We start from the raw sequence: 20,979 nt of genomic DNA, 5'->3' as shown, positions 1-20,979 counted from the left end.
TGAAGGCATTACGTACAAACAAATCTGGAATAAGGCTATGGGCACCCGCACAGCACCAATGTATGCCAACCTATTCATGGGCATCGACAGGAATTCCTCCTAAAAACCCAGGATTCTAAACCCCTCACAAGGTTCAGATTCACCGAGGACATCTTTGCTATATGGATCAAAGGCAAGGACACCCTATCCACATTCCTCCAGCACCTCAACAACTTCTCCCCCATTTGCTTCACCTGGTCCTACTCAGGCCAACAAGCCACCCCCCTAGATGTTGACCCCACCTCAAACTCCACCTCAAAGATGACTACATCAGTACCTCCATCCATAACAAACCTAATAACCACCAGCAATACATCCACTTCAACAGCTGCCACCCATTCCATACCAAGAAGTCCCTTCCATACAGCCTAGCTATCTATGGTCATCACATCTGTAGTTAGGCCTTAAGGGCCAAAAGGTTTAATTGTGAGAGCCTTTGTGTTGTGCCCATCACAACTCAGCATATCTGGCTATATGGTGAGAGGCTTCCTTTACCTGGATACAGATTAGCTGGCTGCTTTTCAAGGAGTTCTTTGAGGAGTGGGGAAGTGGCCATATACATAAAAAAACGGTATTATATTTACGTCCGTGGGCATATCGTGGCACTGCACTGAACAGGTATTTGAATTTTGTGCACAAGGAGTTGACTTTAGTGAATCCAAACTTCTAATTATTGTTTATTATAAGACCCCACAACTTAAGAGCATTTCTGCTCAAGCTGGAGAGGGTTCTTAGTTCACTTTGCAGGAAGTGCCAAAAAATAGTCATATATGGTGACTTCAATATTAGTTTTGTATGTGACTGTGCAAGAAAAAGGATGTTGGAAGATCTCCTAAACTCTGTACAGGATGGCAGCCAGTCAAGGAATATTTTAGGGTATTAATTTAAAAAAAATTATTTCAAAGACCCAGTGGAATCTTTACACGTTTTCTCCCAGAGTAATTCACACCATGTCTACATGACACAAATTGCTTGTCTTTCAAAACAGAGGCAGTTCTGTCCAGTTAAAGCTGCTGACAGGAAACACCCTGAGCCATCTGCTGCAACTACTAGCGAATTCACACCACTGGTTTCAGCCAATAGCGTGCACGGGATACCGATCATGTTTGTGTCCTGCAGAGCGGAACACAATTGCTTCGCTCTCTTGTAATCCAGACCTAGAGCAGAACAGACGTCTTTTTGGAAGGCAGAGCCTCTGGCTCTGCTTTTCACGACCGGCCACCAATGTAAGTCAACATGAACCGCTTCCCCTTCCATTGCCCATTTCATTTAATCGTTCGACCTCCTACACTGGCCAAAACCTGCTAAATTCCGACCCTAGGTGCCCCTTCATTGTACTTAATTTCCTGTTTCATCATTTAACGGGAGCCCTGGATGCCCACTATCACATCCTGACCGCTTGATCTCCTGCACACTGTCGCCACGAGGTATATTTAACAACCTTCTTCCCCCTTCCCTGCCATCATTAACAACTGGTGTCAGAAGTTTCTCTTCCCATCTCCAAACAATTTACTCTTTTAAAATTGGTGCTAGAAGTGGATGTAAAAATTATATTCCCCCCTTCCTGGCACGAACTCTCTTACAACTCACATGATCTGATGCAGGCTGTGTTTTTTCCAACTAGGGTGCAGGGGAACAGTAGCACAGCCATAGATAATATTTTTATTCATTCTTCATTACTAGATGGGCATTCTGTTAGTAAAAGCGTGACTGGCCTTTCACACCATGACACATAAATTTTAGCACTAAAAGGCTTTTATACTCAAACAAATGTTATATATATTTACAAACTATGTAGAAAAGCTAATCCAACGGCAATAGTGAGTTTTTTGAACCTCGTTAAGGAACAAGAGTGGCAGGATGTTTACAGTGCCGATAATATAGATGACAAATATATTGCTTTCATTAACACATTTCTATATTGATTTCGTTAACACATTTCTCATGCTCTTTTAAAACTGCTTTCCATTAGAATGTTCTAAACAGAGTACTAGCAGTAAAAGACAGCCTGCATGACTGACTAGAGGGTTGAGGATATCATGTCGAACGAAGTGAAAATTATATCAAAATGTTAAAAGTAGTCACACTCAAGCTACAGTAGCCCATTACCAACAGTGTTGTAAAGTGCTCAAAAACATTATTAGGAAGGCAAATAGTATGTGGTATGCAAACAAAATAGCTAATTCACAAGATAAAATTAAAACCATATGGCCAGCTGTGAAGGAAGTGCCCGGTCAGCATCACAAATTCGACAATATAAAGTCAGTTCATACTAAAAATATTTCTGTACAGACAAGTCAGATATATGCATAGTATTTAACAATCATTTTCTGAGCACTGCTGGTGAATTAAGGGTATCGTGCCTTTCAAGATTGATGTCTGAAATACTCCTCTGTGGTACTGACAAGGGAGAGATTGCGTCAATAAGTAAATCACTGAAAATTAAGGACTCTGAGGTTCCTAGCAGAACATTACAGTGCTGTGCTGCATATGTTAGCCCTGTACTTAGCCATATTTGTAATTTTTCCTTTAAGAATGGTCAGTTTTATGAACAATTTAAGCACTCAGTAGTAAAGCTGCTTCATAAAGAGGGAAAAAAGGGATAATGTAGATAATTTTAGATCTATTTCTATCAGTGTTTGCTAAAGTTGTTGAAAAGGCTGTATATGTACGGATAACTGATCATTTTATTTCATATAATTTCCTATCAAATGTACAGTTCAGCAACAGAAGTGGTTTAATAACTGAAAACACTATATTCTCTTTTCTCTGTGAGGTACTGGATGGATTAAACAAAAGGTTTCGAACATTAGGCATCTTTTTTAATTTAACTGAGGCATTTGATTGTGTTGATCACAAAATATTGCTCCAAAAGTTGGACCATTACAGAATACAGGGAGTAGCTCCCAACTGGTTCACATCTTACTTTAACAACAGACAGCAAAGGTTATTATTCACAGCGTTAAGAATGGCTGTGATGGGTCTGTGTGGAGCACAGTCAAATGAGGAGTGCCCCTTGGATCAGTGTTGGGACCACTCCTTTTCCTTATTTATATAAATGATATCCCCTCTGATGTTGTGTGCAACACCGGCTCTGTTTCAAATAGTGCAGTTCATGACATAAGTTCATCGCTTGTAGAAAATAAATTAATGCTAAATGACAGTAAGACTCAGTTTTTACAGTTCTAACACACAATTCAACAAAACCAGACATTTTAATTTCACAGACTGGGCATATGATTAGTGAAACTGAACAGTTCAAATTTCTAGGTGTTCAGATTGATAGTAAACTGTCATGGAAAGCTCACATTTAGGATCTTGATCAAAGAGTTAACGCTACCATTTTTACTGTTCGAACCGTATCTGAAGTAAGTGATAGTATGACATGAAAAGTAGTCTATTTTGCTTATTTTCATTTGCTTATGTCATATGCTGTTATATTTTGTGATAACTCTTCCCATTCTCAAAGGATATTTTTGGCTCAGAAATGGGCAGTTCGGACAATAAGTGCTGTAAGTTCGCGAACCTCTTGTCGACCCCTGTTCACTAGTCTGAGTATTCTGACACTGGCCTCTCAATATGTATATTCTTTACTATTGTTTCTTGTTAACATTAACAGTATCAGCTTATTTCCAAGAATTAGCAGCTTTCTCTCAGTTAATACTAGGCAGAAATCCAATCTGCATTTGGATCGCACTTCCTTGACACTTTTGCAGAAAGGTGTGCAGTATACTGCTGCATCCATTTGAAGCTACCACAAGAATTCAAAAATCGTAGCAGTAATCCATGCACTTTCAAATAGAAGCTGAAGAGTTTCCTGAGGGGTCACTCCTATTCTGTTGAGGAGTTCCTTGAAAAATTAAGTTGATTCCTATGTTATATTATTAACAGTGTTTACATAAACTTATGACCTGTCTTTTTTTGGGTTCATAAACATTTTATTTTATCTGTTATTACTTTCATGTTGTACTTCATGCACTGACACATTCCATGACCTTGGAGATTTGCTTCTACAGAACCAAACAAGTAAAGTTTTTTTAAAAAAATACATACAATAAAGTCAGAATGACAGGATATGTTTTAAACATATCTGAAGATGCCCACCACAGACTGAAATCTATAGCCTGAGAGCAAATTTTTGTGATTATAAATTGAAATAAAAGAAATAACTTACACGTTTCCTGGATCACGGTTCATGAAACTTCCTGAAACCATTTCACCAACTAGTGAAGTGTTATCCTGGCTGTGATGGTAAGCAAATAAACTATGAAGAATTTTGGTTGGTGCAGGCACAAAGTCTCAACCAATAATTCCTTGGGCTTCACTGCCGGATTTTGAAACATCTCTACTACAGAAATCTTCCACTTCTAGGTAATTTACAGTGGTATTCTGCACATTAATGAAGTTTTACTGCTCTATTACAGTTAAGATACACACAACAGTTTTTTCTGGGTTGACATTTTAATCTATGCAAAGTTTCCCATTTGCTGTCAAAATAAACACCTTGAAAAACGTCCAAAATTGACAGTGACCACCCCCAACTTTTATAATTTCTGGGTTAGAGCAATATAGATCGCACATGAGCAGAAGAACAATTGCTAGTATTCAGAACTAGTAAAAACCTCAAAAGTTGGATTTATTTTGTATCCAACTTCTCACACCTTTTAAAATGTTATTCTTTTCTAGTTGTTCTTCCACTCCTCATTTAACCGTTTCACTTACAATATTAGCTGTTTTGAGGGCACACTGAAAGAATACAACAACAGTAATTGTTTTTAAAAGAGTAACCCGCTATTTGACTGTGTATAACTACATTTATCTTCTGTACTCTCTATATTTTAGGTTTTTATGTCGTTATCAGGTACAATGCTAAAAGTTGTTAGACCATTATTGAGTCATATCTGTTAAGGCAGTTGCTCTTCAATGTGGCATGAATGTTAGAGTGAGCTTCGTATTTGGTGAAAGGGTTCAGACATACCTTTGTAATCACACTGATGTAGTTCCGTGTAGAGTGTGTTTATACGATCCATGTAAGTATGAGTAATCCCCTTTCCAGTGCATAATTCCTCCAATGATCCAAGCAGAGCAACAACACACGAAACACTGACATTTGATACTGCTGAGTCACTGCATCTACTGCATTCTTCAATTGAGTCCATCACCCTGCAAAACAAAAGCAACGAACATAATGAAAAAACTATATATTACTTTGTTGTTCACCCAGCATATCAATGTTAGGACCCTGCATCCCCCACCCTCCTGGCAAAAAGAACAGGAACAGTACATGCAGATGCAAATTCTACAAGTGCTGACAGTGTTCATTTTTTTTATCAATGGCACTCATTCCTAGTTGATTTTTGTAATCAGGAGAACACAGTTGTTGAGCAACACAAGAGCACTTTCTAGTCTGTCAGTTGACACGTCCTATTTGGAACCTGACTCCTCGAATCAGAGCTCACAGTGTCACCTGCAAACTGTCTGCCAACGCCAATGCACTACAACAAACCATCAGTTCACTTGCAGTAACCGTGTCATGTGGTGCATGTACATAATCAGTTTTTAGGCATGCCAGTAGCCCATTCAACTGCCACTGGTTGTAGTGGGCCACTTTACATGTTAGGAAATACTAAAAACTTAATCAGGAAAATGTGGCTGGCTGATCACTGAAAGTATGAGCCATCCAATCTGTGACATACTAAAACTCTCCCACTAATGGCTTAGGCTGGAGTCCTGATGGCATACGAAATTTTAATAGTAATGCTGACTACTAAACCCCAAAATGCAGACCTCATTTACAGCTTCCCATGCATCAGACTATAAAATGCACTCTCTTCAATGTAGCATACTGTGTCATGTAAACCATAAGTACCATATGTTGGAGAGTTTTATGTTACAAGAATCCATTTGACTACATAGTTGGCCCTATATGGAGACACACCAGAGGGACTAGGTCCTGCAGAAGGGACTGGTATGGTGTACACTACAGCTGAACAGCTGCTTTACCTGACTGCAGTTTTTTATGCCTCTTTGCCAACTGCTCACCACCTCACAGTTGCATGGCTCTTTGACTCAATGGAAAGATGACACTGACAGGGTAATGGCACATGTGTTTCCTGCAGGCCTTCTTGACTATCATATTTGCTTCTTTGTTTCCATGAATTCCTTAGTGCTCCAATACTCAGTAAAATGACATATTTTCTCTCGAAGAAGAAGTGGGTCCCTGTATATTTTGGATCAGTTTATGTGCTGTGTAAATCTTTTATAGTGACAGTAGGTCACTACGGGAACACAGATACATGAGAAATATCATCACAATGATTCTTCATATGCTCTGTTGTTTTCAGGCTAGGTATAGGTCAGTAGTAAACACTGAAAAATCCTTTAGAAGTTCAACAACAGCACATATGTAGGAAAGACTATAGAGCAACCAAGGGTGTCCTCTTGCTTTAAACAATCAGTATACACTAAAATGGAATTGTGATCCTCATTTAAAGCACTGCTGTTAAAAAATACATACAGCTACATTTGCTATGCATTCTATTAGAATATACTCAAGTCTGAAAAATTTATGGGCCTCTTCAGAAACCAAAGTGGATTTTTACTCCAATCTTGGTGTAAGGCATTGATTTTTGTCACATACATTTCTAAAGAATGTCAAAATGCCTCATTGTTTAGTGACAGTTGTTAAACAGTTGTTAGGAAAGTGGAAAGCACCAGTAACACAAGTAAGTGAAATGTAGTCAGATTACAGCTCTTTGATATCATGACAGGTTGCCACCAATAGAGAAAGCAGCTCTCCATTCTCAGCATAAAGGTTGGGAATGGGATAAGTCAAATACGCTCCAGTGGATAGGTTGGACTCTGTCTAATCTATTTAAAAATGACCATACTGCAGACAACATACATCCATAATCAAGCCACGATCACAAGAAGGTTTCATTAAATTGAAGTGGACATGTTCTGTTTGCTTCCAAACCATGTGGCTAATACATTTCAAAATGTGAGGTGCTCTGGAGACCCTGCAGCAAGGCGACTGCACGAGTTTTGGTGTTCTAGTAAAGATAAGTCATTTTAGATTATAAAACATATAGTTTACTACTGGTTACGTGGTAAATAGGTGTATTAGTGTGCTTTTAAGTGTACCTTTAAAGGTTTCATTTTTCTTAACGTAATATAGCAGAAAATGCGAAAAGATTGTACAGTCGTATTTTCCGTTTACATTTTGCCGCAGCAAATCTATAGAATTTCGTTTAATTGTTCTTTGCTCTCTCCAGCAATTTAATTGTAGTGTACCTCTTCATTATTTAACAAGCATTTCCGGAAAGTAGTGTAAAGTTTAAGTTGTTGTTTCAGAAACTTTGCACTGTTGTTTTTGTTTACACACAGTTGCGTGCAGGCCAAATCTGTGAACCATATTTTCGTGTTTATCTGCAATTTAACTGACGTGTTCTTAATAAACTATTACGTTTATCATGAGTGAAAAGTGCTTGACTTGCCGTAGAATTGTTAGGTCGGGGCTTTGGTGTGATGGGTGCTGTAGTTTTTTCCATGTGGGTGACTGTAGTGGCGTGGGAATAGGGGAAGTAAATGAGACTCACAGTGGTTTTGTAGGATATGTAATAGAGATAGGAAGATACTAGAACAGGAGAGGAAAATTGCTGCCCTTCAGGCTGAGCTAGACAAGGCCAGGGGAGATCTTGACAGGTTAAAGAGGGAGAAGGGTAAAGAGAGGTGGGAAGTGGCAACAGGCAACAGGAGGAACAGGCCTAGAACTTTGCCTGACAGTGTCGTGGTGAATGTGCAAAATAAATTTGACCTGTTGCTTCAGTTAGAAGCTGGTGAGCCTCAAGCAGTTGCATGTGTAGACAGGGCACAACAAACTTTCAGCAGCAAATTGAAAAGTAAGAATGTAGTAAAATCAGTAAAGAAAAAGAAAGTGTTTTGTTAGGTAGTTCCCATGGCAGAGGTGTTGGCCAACTTCTGCAGGATGAACTAGGATCAGAATACCTGGTCACCATTTTTTTAAACCTAGTGCTGGTCTGGAGCAGGTGACAGAGGATTTAGGGTAACTTTGCAAAGATTTCACTAAGGAAGACATGGTGGTTATAGTGGGTGGGCCAGGTAATAGTATTGACAGAGATCTTGGGTACAGTATAGCATGTGACCTGGCAAAGAGTGCATCAGCATCGAAGCATACTAGTGTTGAGTTCGTATCTGATCTTTGGCGCCATGATTGACCTCATTTGAACTCTTCTGTCACGAGAGTTAATTTGGAGTTGGAACGGTTGCTTATGTCGGGTGCAGGGTCACACATTGGTGTGGTTCCTGTTGATTCTCTCAATAGGTGGGATTATACCTCAACGGGAAAGGGAAGGGTAAACTGGCTGGGGAAATAGCAGGAAAGTTAAAGGGGAGAGGCACTGTCATGAGTGATAAAATACCAGTGGTTATAGGGTTCAGAAAAGACCCTTTTTTAGGGTAGCGAGGACAGAAAGAAACCAAATTTTAAGAGAGGTTACGACTGAGATTAACCCTCAGTTTGAGAAAGAAACCAAAAACACAATTCTAGCTTATTACATCAACATAAACAGCTATTGGTTAAGAATTTTCAACAGTCAGCAGATATTTTAACTCTACCCAATTTTAACTCAGTCAATGTGAAATGTCCGCTATCTTTATTGCATCAAAATATTCGAGGACTGAGAAATAAAATTAATGAATTAATTATCTGCATAGATGAATTAGTCTTCAAACCCAGCTGACATAATCTGCCTCTCTGACCATCATGTGACCACTGGTATAGGAACTTTTTAAGTGTTACAGGGTTTAGGTTAGCATCTCACTTTTGTAGAGAAGAAATGGGGAAAGGAGGAGTTGCCACAGCCATCAGGAACTGTCATAAATTTAAGAACATAGACATTCATAAATTTTGCCTAGAAGAGTATATGGAAGCATGTGTAACAGAAGTAGAATTTCACAAAAAACCCTTCATAATATTAAGTGTATATCGAGCACCTGCAGGTAACTTAAATCTGTTCGTAAACCACCTTGAAGCTGTACTGGCCCATTTAACAACCAAAAACAAACAAATAGTGGTTGCTGGTGATTTCAATGTAGAGTTTCTTAAAGACTCTCCCAATAAGACCTTATCTGAGTTAGTAACACTATCATTCAACTAAATTCCCACTGTAAAGTTCCCCACTAGGGTAGCCAATTATTCACAAACAGCCATTGATAACATATTTATAGAAAAGTCCAATGAACAAAATTACACTCCTGGAAATGGAAAAAAGAACACATTGACACCGGTGTGTCAGACCCACCATACTTGCTCCGGACACTGCGAGAGGGCTTGTACAGCCCTCTCGCAGTGTCCGGAGCAAGTATGGTGGGTCTGACACACCGGTGTCAATGTGTTCTTTTTTCCATTTCCAGGAGTGTAAATGATCACACGCATGGCACAGCGGACACACCAGGAACCACGGTGTTGGGCGTCGAATGGCGCTAGCTGTGCAGCATTTGTGCACCGACGCCGTCAGTGTCAGCCAGTTTGCCGTGGCATACGGAGCTCCATCTCAGTCTTTAACACTGGTAGCATGCCGCGACAGTGTGGACGTGAACCGTATGTGCAGTTGACGGACTTTGAGTGAGGGCGTATAGTGGGCATGCGGGAGGCCGGGTGGACGTACCGTCGAATTGCTCAACACGTGGGGCGTGAGGTCTCCACAGTACATCGCTGTTGTCGCCAGTGGTCGGCGGAAGGTGCACGTGCCCGTCGACCTGGGACCGGACCGCAGCGACGCACGGATGCACGCCAAGACCGTAGGATCCTACGCAGTGCCGTAGGGGACCGCACTGCCACTTCCCAGCAAATTAGGGACACTGTTGCTCCTGGGGTATCGGCGAGGACCATTCGCAACCGTCTCCATGAAGCTGGGCTACGGTCCCGCACACCGTTAGGCCGTCTTCCGCTCACGCCCCAACATCGTGCAGCCCGCCTCCAGTGGTGTCGCGACAGGCGTGAATGGAGGGACGAATGGAGACGTGTCGTCTTCAGCGATGAGAGTCGCTTCTGCCTTGGTGCCAATGATGGTCGTATGCATGTTTGGCACCGTGCAGGTGAGCGCCACAATCAGGACTGCATACGACCAAGGCACACAGGGCCAACACCCGGCATCATGGTGTGGGGAGCGATCTCCTACACTGGCCGTACACCACTGGTGATCGTCGAAGGGACACTGAATAGTGCACGGTACATCCAAACCGTCATCGAACCCATCGTTCTACCATTCCTAGACCGGCAACGGAACTTGCTGTTCCAACAGGACAATGCATGTCCACATGTATCCCGTGCCACCCAACGTGCTCTAGAAGGTGTAAGTCAACTACCCTGGCCAGCAAGATCTCCGGATCTGTCCCCCATTGAGCATGTTTGGGACTGGATGAAGCGTCGTCTCACGCGGTCTGCACGTCCAGCACGAACGCTGGTCCAACTGAGGCGCCAGGTGGAAATGGCATGGCAAGCCGTTCCACAGGACTACATCCAGCATCTCTACGATCGTCTCCTTGGGAGAATAGCAGCCTGCATTGCTGCGAAAGGTGGATATACACTGTACTAGTGCCGACATTGTGCATGCTCTGTTGCCTGTGCCTATGTGCCAGTGGTTCTGTCAGTGTGATCATGTGATGTATCTGACCCCAGGAATGTGTCAATAAAGTTTCCCCTTCCTGGGACAATGAATTCACGGTGTCCTTATTTCAATTTCCAGGAGTGCATATTACAAAACTAATAGTCAATGGCCTCTCAGATCATGACATGCAGTTCCTTCTGTTAAATGTTAATACTGAACAGGATATAAAATCTGTTAAATCTGAGCTCAAGAGGGTAATCAATAAGCCAAAAATTGATTATTTTAGGACACTCCTCAGAGACATTCACTGGACTGATGTTTACAGTGGTCATGGCATGAATGAAAAATATATCACTTTTGCTAATAAAGTGCTTACCTTATTCGAACACTGTTTTCCCCAAAAACTTACCAAGGTTAGAGAAAAGTCTACTAAGAAGACATGGATTACTCAAGGAGTAGGGGTATATTGTAAAACAAAAAGAAAACTGTATCTCTCAATCTGAAACAATTCCGATGTTGATGCTATAGCACATTACAAAAATACTGCAAAATACTAAAGACTGTAATACAGACATCAAAGCAAATATATTACAAGGAAAAGGTAATCATATCAGATAACAAAATAATTACAATATGGGATATAGTGAAGGAGGAGACCGGTAGAACCAGACATGAAGAGGGACAAATAGCATTAAGACTAAATTATACATTGGTGACAGGTGTGTATAGTGTTGCAGAACTTTTTCACAAACATTTTACAACTGTTACTGAAAACATGGAGCTGTCAGGTTCTGTAGATGCTGCTATGGAATACCTCAGACCAGACATTTCAAGTAACTTCCATAACATGAATTTGACCCTCACTACCACAGCAGAAATAATGTCCATCATAAAATCTTTAAAATCAAAAACATCTAGTGGGTATGATGAAATATCAACAAAGCTAATTAAAGAATGTGATTCTGAGTTAAGTAACATATTAAGCTATCTGTGTAACCAGTCGTTATCAGTGGAATATTTCCTGAATGATTAAAATATGCTGAAGATAAGCCACTGTTTAAGAAGGGAGATAAGGAAAAGCATCAAATTTCCGTCCAATTTCACTTTTGCCAGCATTCTCAAAAGTTTTAGAAAAAGTAATGTACAGTCAGCTTTTTAACCATCTTATCTGAAATAACATACTGTCAACGTCACAGTTCGGATTTCTAAAGGGGTCTGATATTGAGAAGGCTATCTACACTTACAGTGAAAATGTGCTTAATTCAGTAGATAAAAAATTGCAGGCAACTGGTATATTTAGTGATCTGTCAAAGGCATTTGACTGTGTAAATCACAATATCCTTTTAAGCAAATTAGAATATTATAGTGTAACAGGAAATGCTGCAAAATGGTTCAAATCTTATATCTCTGGCAGGAAACAAAGGGTGTTATTATGAAAGAGACATGTATTAAGCTATCAGGCATCATCCAACTGGGAACTAATTACATGTGGGGTGCCACAAGGTTCCATTTTATGGCCCTTACTTTTTCTTGTGTATATTGACGACCTTTCATCAGTAACATTACCAGATGCCAATTTCGTTTTGTTTGCCGATGATACAAACATTGTAATAAATAGCAAATCAAGGGAAATCTTAGAAAGATCAGTTAATAAAATATTTGTGGACATTAATCACTGGTTCCTAGCTAATTCTTTGTCACTAGACTTTGAAAAAACACACTACATGCAGTTCAGAACTTGTAAAGGGTGTTTCACGAGTATATGCGTAATATATGATGTCAAGCAGATAGAAGAAGTGGACAGTGTTAAATTGTTGGGATTACAGCTTGATAATAAATTCAACTGGGAAAAGCACACCACAGAACTGCTGAAGCGTCTTAACAAATCTCTCTTTGCAATGTGAATTGTGTCACACATAGGGGATATAAAAATGAAAAAGCTGGCATACTATGCTTACTTTCATTCCATAATGTCATATGGGATTATTTTTTGGGGTAATTCATCAAGCCAAGCTAAAGTTTTCTGGGCACAAAAACATGCAGTAAGGGTCATATGTGGTATGAACTCAAGAATATCCTGCAGAAGCCTGTTTAGGGAACTAGGGATACTAACTACTGCTTCCCAATACATTTATTCCTTAATGGAATTTGTCATTAAAAATATATCACTTTTTCAAACCAACAGCTCAATTCATGGAATCATTACAACAAATAAGAATAATCTTCACAAGGATTTAAAGTCACTTAGTCTTGTACAAAAAGATGTGCATTATTCAGGAGCACACATTTTCAATAACTTGCCAGCGGCCATAAAAAGCTTAACAACCAATGAAATTCAGTTTAAGAGAAGCCTAAAGGATTTATTGGACGCCAACTCCTTGTACTCCATTGATGAATTTCTCAGTGCAGTAATGTGTTCATTGTAAATAAGTGTGTGTGTGTGTGTGTGTGTGTGTGTGTGTGTGTGTGTAAGTACAATCTAACTTCTACACCATGCAGTAATGTGCTCATTGTAAATAAGTATTACAGTAGTTGTATTACACGTTTATTACCTTATAAATAAATAAACTTTTTTATTTTAAATTCAGTGCATTAGTATTTGTAAAATGATCCTTTCATATAAAAAATGATGATCATTCCACTTGGGACCTGTGGAATGGTACATTAGCTAATTTGTTTGAGTTGTAAATATTTGTCATATATTGTTTTTTCTGACATGTTCTACATCCTGGAGGATCTCCTCACTACGGATCAATTGGAATGAAAGTAAATCTAATCTAATCTAACCTGAGGTCTGTACAGATATTCTTCAAAAATAGTTCCAGACGCCTCGCTTATTCTTTAAAATTTAAAATGGTGTCACTCATTATAATTTCCGGAGATTTTAAAAAAGGGGGGGGGGGGGGGGGTGATAACGATTGAAATGCAGATTCGTCAAGCGCAAATTTAAAATCTTTTTTTTAATTTAAAACCTACTTTTTTTGATCGCCCTATCAGCCTTCCAACTTCCAACTGACCAAACATATGCATACTGCAAGACTGGAAGATGAATAACAAATAGAAAACTCATCCATGAATAGAGGAGCTTCTTACTGTGAATATAACTGTATTAATAGCTACCGAAAATATTGTCATACTTAAAACACTGCCTTGAACTGAAAGTGATCAGACAGGTTATTGTTGGCTAAAAAAATTTGAAGTCATTTGCAACGGCCTCATGCAAGGAGCTGTCTACTTCTCAATAGGCTGTAGACCTTTTCAAAGATAAAAGAAACATCTATTAAGTAACACATGCACATCCACCACAGTTGGGGTATCAGTGGTGGTATGATAGCACTCAAATCTACAATGAAAGTGGCCAGTAACTAACAAGATTGCTGGATTCCAATATTTAGGTAAGATGATTATTTACCACTTGCTCCAGTATCTGTCTCATGCAGCTAGTACAGTCTGTAACACTACAACCTAGAGCCTCACATATTTTTCAACTTCTGATTTCTCACATTTATAACCTTTTGTTTGTAAATGGATGTCTTAATGAATTTTTTTCAGTAATCAGAGTTTATGAAAATGTTATCTATGTTGATACAATAAGTCAAAATTATTTATGTCAAATCACTGCAGTAACCTGGTTTGATATGTAAAGCCTTACTTCAACACAGATGAAACCTAACCTAATCTAAGCCTTACTTCAAGACAGATGAAAAACCAGCAGCAATGTACTCTAGAGCCTTGGTACATTAAATGCAAGCATAAAAACTGCAATCTTAAAGTCACTGTGCACTCTCTTCTTACTATTTTTACCCTAGTAACACCATCCTCAACCAATTATTCTTATAGCTCTTTGGTTTCAAGGTAAATATGTCCCTGTTGATGACTATCCCTTTACTGTAATTTAGGGTGGTGCTCAGATCAGTACTAATATGGCTTCTCTCCATACATCCATGCAATTTGGTTACTTGGGCAACTGTCACTGACTCACCCAGAAATGTACAGTAACGTGGCTAGTTTACTGACGTAAATGACTCTCCACTCTCTCGTTAAAAAAAAAAAAGTTACCACAGGGCTTGTTCTTTTACTGACATTTACTGTGGGTTTGATACACTTCCCAGGCAGACTGGCCATGTGAAGTTTCTTGGCTGACTAGCTGAGCCTTGGGCCACACAAATCATTGGGTATGTTTCTATTTGTCATTTCAGGATTAACAGACATGCAACTATCAGACAGGTAATCACAAGAAGAGCCTCAAATATACAGGAAAATTAATACAACTGAGGTGCGGTAGCTCTGTTACTGACATTATATGCATTAGATTTGACAGAATTCCCAAGTGGATGAATAATATGAGGTCTGTTGGTGGGTTGGGTGGGAATACTGGCCAATCGACCAGCCAAACCACTAGGAGAAGAGATTTTAGTGTATTTTCCGCATTAACACAAATCAAATGAGTATATAAGGAACTAGAAGTTCATATCAGCACTTTCTTATCTTATCTGTCAACTTAATTTTCTGCATTTTATCTGTACCACCACATCATCATAAATGCTATAATTGTCTTCCTTCCTAGTTTTTGGAAAAAAAATCATTTCTGTACAACGCTAAGTTCAAGACGTACATTCTCAGAAACTTCATTCTCAAATTAAAGCTTATATATGACACTAGCAGACTCCTTTTCGGAATGAAATGCTCTCAATGCATGCGCTAGACTGCTTTTATGTCCTCCTTGCTAAAATTCTCTTCCTTTCTAGTTTTCGGGAAAAAGGTGTATATTCTCAGAAACTTCATTCTTAAATTGAGGCTTATGTTTGACACTAGCAGACTACTTTTTGGAATGAAATGCTGTCTATGCTTGTGCTAGACTGCTTTTATGTCCTTGCTTCATCTGTCATGCATTATTCTGCTGCTGAGGTAACAGAATTTCTTTCCATTCTCAAAAGAAGCTTCAAATGAAATTGTATGCCTGTGGAGTATGTCTCAGTTGTTCGCAGGGAGCAGTTTCCTGTCAGGAAGACAGGGCTTGTACGAAAACACTTTTTCACAACAGCACTCATTTAAGTTCGTAGGCTTCCATGACCAGTGTCATTTTGAATAAAATAACTCTGGTTATTAGGCTGCATCATTATAGAACACTGAAGCAACTAAACTAGCAAGTTTCAAGCAACTTGCTGTGGTCCTCTTCAGGGCGGATATATCTGTGCTTCCCCAAGGAAGTGTTACACACCTTCTGCTGTTCTTAATCCATACAAATGATTTAAGAGAAAATCTGACAGCCCTCTAAGATTGTCTGCAAACAATGCTGTCATTTAACATGTTGCAAAGTCAACAGAAGATCAAAACAAATTGCAAAATGATTTAACAAGATACCTACATGGTGCAAGAAGTGGCAATCGATCCGAAACAATAAAAAGTGCTAGGGTCTTCACATGAGATATAAAAGCATTTCATTAGATTTTGGTTACACAATGAATAATACTTTCATCAGATAAATCCTGAGGGATCACAATTACAAACAACCTAAAGTGGAAATGTCACAGAGAAAATGTTGTGAAGTTGGCAAACCAAAGACTAAATTTTATGGGCAGAACAATTAGAAGACGAAACAAGTCTAGTAAAGAGACTGCCTGCACTATGCTCGTTCGTCGTCCTCTGGAATACAGCTGTGCAGTATGGAACCCTTACCAAAGACAATACTGATGAATAGCCACCATGTCATCCTCTGTTAATAGCATCACTGGATGTGATATGCAGAGGCATGTGGTTAGCACATCATACTACCAGCTGTTGTGAATATCCAAACCTTGGAGCCATTACTTCCCATTCTTGCATCTCCACAATGCTAAAGGTATCCTATTTCAGTCGTACCACTGATAAATAATGTCTGGCAGTACAGGGAATCAAGCACTGGCAATAAGATACTCACATACTTAACAGTTCAGCCATGGAGGTGGGTGATATGTTATTACACTGTATTTTATTATTATAATGAAACCTTCTCACTTCTCAAATAAATGGAAATATGAATGCAAAAAATTATTCAATAATAGTGTTTTGATCAAATTTTGTAGCCCAGCGAACAGTACTTAGGACTGTTAAGACTGTTCCTACATGATCACACTGGGATGCCAACGATTTCAACACTATTAATATCACAGAGGGGATTTCAGTACTTCTCGAGTCTAAACATCCTCTTGCAGTTTTACTTACAGTCTCATAAGGGCCATATCACTTTGTTGAGATCCTTTATCATCTTCCACCAAAATGGGGCCAGCGAAATCTACTATACGGCTTGGACTGCGGAGCAGCTGAAATACAAATGAAAAAATACTTTTCATTGATTGATTCCAGTTAATGACACAACATAGTAACATCAAACAACAGTGACACAAAATGTAAACTCATACTAACAAAGAGATAGAGGGGCTGGCTAGTACTTACCTCAGCTCAGTACAGCCGATAGATACAAAAAAAAACACAGAACCAAAAATTTATGTTCCTAGCTTTCGGAACTGTGTTCCTTCATCAGGGAGGAGAGAGGGGAAAGAAAGGGAAGAAGGGAAAGTGGATTCAGTTACTCACAACTCAGGTTATGAAGCAACAGGGAAAGGAAAACAGGGAGGGTAGCAAGGATGGAGGCATGGTTGTCAGAGGGAGGCCAAAGGTATTCTACTGTAAGTACTGTGCCAGATTCAAACCAAAGAGGATGCATACAGAAGTAAAGAGGTATATAGTATGAAGATAAACACAACTATGTAGGATGAAAAGATGCGTGAATGGCTAAAGAGGAAAGGGAAAGAGGAGAAGACTGAAGAGTAAATGGGAGTGAAGTTGTTTAACGTAGGTTCAGTCCAGGGGGATGGCGGGATGAAAGGATGTGTTGGAGTGCAAGTTCCCTTCTCCACAGTTCAGAGGGACTGGTGTTGGGTGGGATAAGCCAAATGGCACATACGGTGTAGCAGGCTCCTAGGTCCCTAGAATTATGCGGGAGCGCATGCTCTGCTACTGGGTATTGGACATCTCCTAGGCGGACAGTTCGTCTGTGTCCGTTCATGCGCTCAGCCAGTTTAGTTGTTGTCATACCGATGTAAAAGGCTGTACAGTGAAGGCATGTCAGCTGATAAATGACATGTGTAGTTTCACATGTGGCCCTGCCTTGAATTGTGTATGTTTTACCAGTAGCGGGGCTGGAGTAGGTGGTTGTGGGGGGATGCATGGGGCAGGTTTTGCAGCGGAGTCGGTTACAGGGGTGGGAACCACTGGGTAGAGAAGGTAGTCTGGGAATATTGTAGGGTTTGACAAGGATGTTACGGAGGTTAGGGGGGCGACAAAAGGCAACTCTGGGTGGTGTGGGGAGAATTTCGTCAAGGGATGATCTCATTTCAGGGTTTGACTTGAGAAAGTCATATCCCTGGCGGAGTAATTTGTTGATGTATTCAAGGCCAGGATAATATTGAGTGACAAGGGGGATGCTTCTGTGTGGTCTGGGGGTAGGAACATTGTTGTTGGACGGGGAGGAATGTATTGCTCGGGAGATTTGTTTGTGGACAAGGTCTGCAGGATAGTTGCGGGAGAGGAAAGCACTGGTCAGGTTATTGGTGTAATTGTTGAGGGATTCATCACTGGAGCAGATACATTTGCCACAAATACCTAGGCTGTAGGGAAGGGAGCATTTGATGTGGAATGAATGGCAGCTATCAAAGTGAAGGTACTGTTGTTTGTTTGTGGGTTTGATATGGACAGAAGCGTGGATGTGAGCTTCAACAAGATGAAGGTCAACATCCAGGAAGGTGGCTTGGGTTTTGGAGAAGGACCAGGAGAAATTCAGATTCGAAAAGGAGTTGAGGTTATGGAGGATATTAAGGAGTTTCAAGATTTTAAACATGGCTGCAGCAGCAACTGTTAAAATTCTTCACAATAAAGGATGGCAGCCAAAAAAAGTAGTAAAAAAATTCTATCCTGCAACTGTTTTTGGCTGCCATCCTTTATTGTGAAATATTAAGGAGTGTTTCTTCACCATGAGTCCAGACCACAAAGATGTCATCTATAAACCTATACCAGGCCAGGGGAAGCAGCTGTTGAGTCTTCAGGAAAGCCTCCTCCATGTGGCCCATGAAGAGGTTGGCATAGGACGGAGCCATCCTGGTTCCCATGGCCATTCCCCTGATTTGTTTGTAGGTCTGGCCTTCAAAAGTGAAGTAATTATGGGTGAGGATGAAGTTGGAAAGTGTGATAAGGAACGAGGTTTTTGGAAGATCTTTGGATGGGCGTTGGGACAGGTAGTGCTCAAGGGCAGAGAGACCATGGGTATGTGGGATGTTTGTATAAAGGGATGTAGCATCTATGGTGACAAGAAAGGTTTCAGGTGGGAGAGGAGTGGGAATGGATTTGAGGCGTTCTAGGAAGTGATTTGTGTCTTTGATGTAGGATGGGAGTCTGCGTGTGGAGTATGTGGCAGAAGGACCGCGTCAACTCTCCGACACCTCAACCTACAAAGCTGTTACCCAGGATCCCATTCCCTCCATCCAGACTGAGCTGCAGAAAATCCTAAAAATCCAAGGCCCTTTCCTCTTTAGCCGTTCACGCATATTTTCATCCTACATAGTTGTGTTCATCTTTATACTATATACCTCTTTACTTCTGTATGCATCCTCTTTGGTTTGAAGCTGGCACAGTACTTACAGTAGAATGCCTTTGGCTTCCCTCTGACAACCATGCCTCCATCCTTGCTACCCTCCCTGCTTTCCTTTCCCTGTTGCTTCATAACCTGGGTTGTGAGTAACTGAATCCACTTTCCCTTCTTCCCTTTCTTTCCCCTCTCTCCTCCCTGATGAAGGAACAAAGTTCCAAAAGCTAGGAAAGTAAATTTTCGATTCTGTTTGTGTGTGTGTGTGTGTGTGTGTGTGTGTGTGTGTGTGTGTGTGTGTGTATATATATATATCTATTGGCTGTACTGAGCTGAGGTAAGTACTGGCCAGCCCCTCTATCTCTCTGTTAGTATTTGTTTCACATCCTTATATGAGATTTTCCATTAATCATTTAGATCACCTATACGGTCCACATCCTTCATTGTTTTGTCCCTTTTGTTAGCTAGCACTTACATCTGTCACCTAAACACTTTGTCTTCTTCAGTGTTTTATATATACATAAATAAATATTTTCGTCACCAACTGTGCTAGTTTCATTTTCCTCCTATTATCTTGTTCCGTTTATAGTCCACTTCTCTTTATTTATTTATTTAGTGATTTATTTATTTATTTATTTATTTATTTAACATTCCATAGTTTTAATGTTTGTTATTCGCTGTTTTCCAGCCAACAATCACTGCCAACAATCTCTTCCACACCTAACAGTATCATCCATTTCCGTCGATTTCATGTTGCTGGCAATATTTTTGTGCCATTGGCTATCTTTCCCTGCCACAGGAAAATTCTTTTGGGACATTTCTGCGCCACCCGCGAACTTTTTTGCGTCACACGCGATCTTTTTTTCGCCAGTCGCTATCTCTGTTTTTGAGCAACGTGTGTTCTTTTCCCCTGATCTGGACATACTTGCTTGGTCTGGTCAACTTTTTCCGTATTTTTCTTATTTAGTGGTCTTCCTTTGGTATTGAACATTACCATCACAATTTCTTTCTTTCTCATCCTTCCCTCCGTATTTTATTCCTTCTTATGATTACTATTTTAACTTTAGTTATTTAATTTCCCTACCCACCAGTTACCCACTACGTACCCTAATCCTATACCACATTATTTACATTCATTCTGGAAACATGCATTCACCGTAGCCAAACTGCAATCCCACATACTTTTCCGCCGGTCCTGCTTAACCTTTGGAATTACCCTTAAATGACTTACCTTAAAAGTTCCCATCTCTGGGTGCAATTCCTCCTTCCACCAGTCTCTCCCAGACTTCCAGAACCTTCAGTCCTTAGCCCTTACCCAACTTGTCCTGAATCTCTACACTACTTCATGTAACCACCACTCCCAACAGCTCCTCTCTCTCTTCAAAGTCCTCCACCTCTCAAACCCTTGCTTGGAGAACACACTCAGAAACATCATCTTAGAAGCCAGCTGTAAACTTGAGTTCCATGCCACACACCACCTGAAAAAAACTATCCACGGTGCTAGTGCAACACCTAAGAAGTGGGGTCCCTCTCCCTATCCCCCACAAACACCAACCACAACAGAACCTTCAACAAACCCCCATCATAGCCAACAAACCTAGCCTAGCCACCCTACTCAATCTCTCAATCCCAGCACATACCCCACACAGACCAAATTTCAACTATAACCACAGTCAAATGCCACATATC

At 40.2% G+C, this 20,979-nt stretch overlaps 1 protein-coding gene across 1 annotated transcript in view; it reads right to left on the bottom strand.

Moving 5' to 3' along the window:
* Window positions 1–20,979, bottom strand: part of LOC124777374 (brefeldin A-inhibited guanine nucleotide-exchange protein 3) — a 301,163-nt gene that overhangs the window by 198,517 nt on the left and 81,667 nt on the right. The window contains exons 8-9 of the mRNA XM_047252762.1: window positions 16,875–16,972; window positions 5,018–5,202 (exon numbers count right to left, since the gene is read on the bottom strand). Of these exons, the coding sequence (XP_047108718.1) occupies window positions 5,018–5,202; window positions 16,875–16,972 (283 nt within the window). The remainder of the gene's footprint in view (window positions 1–5,017; window positions 5,203–16,874; window positions 16,973–20,979) is intronic.

The sequence above is a fragment of the Schistocerca piceifrons genome, chromosome 2, assembly GCF_021461385.2.
Source record: "Schistocerca piceifrons isolate TAMUIC-IGC-003096 chromosome 2, iqSchPice1.1, whole genome shotgun sequence".
Lineage (NCBI taxonomy): Eukaryota > Metazoa > Arthropoda > Insecta > Orthoptera > Acrididae > Schistocerca > Schistocerca piceifrons.
The sequence above is the reverse complement of the archived record's forward strand: the minus strand, read 5'-3'. Positions and strand labels throughout refer to the sequence as shown.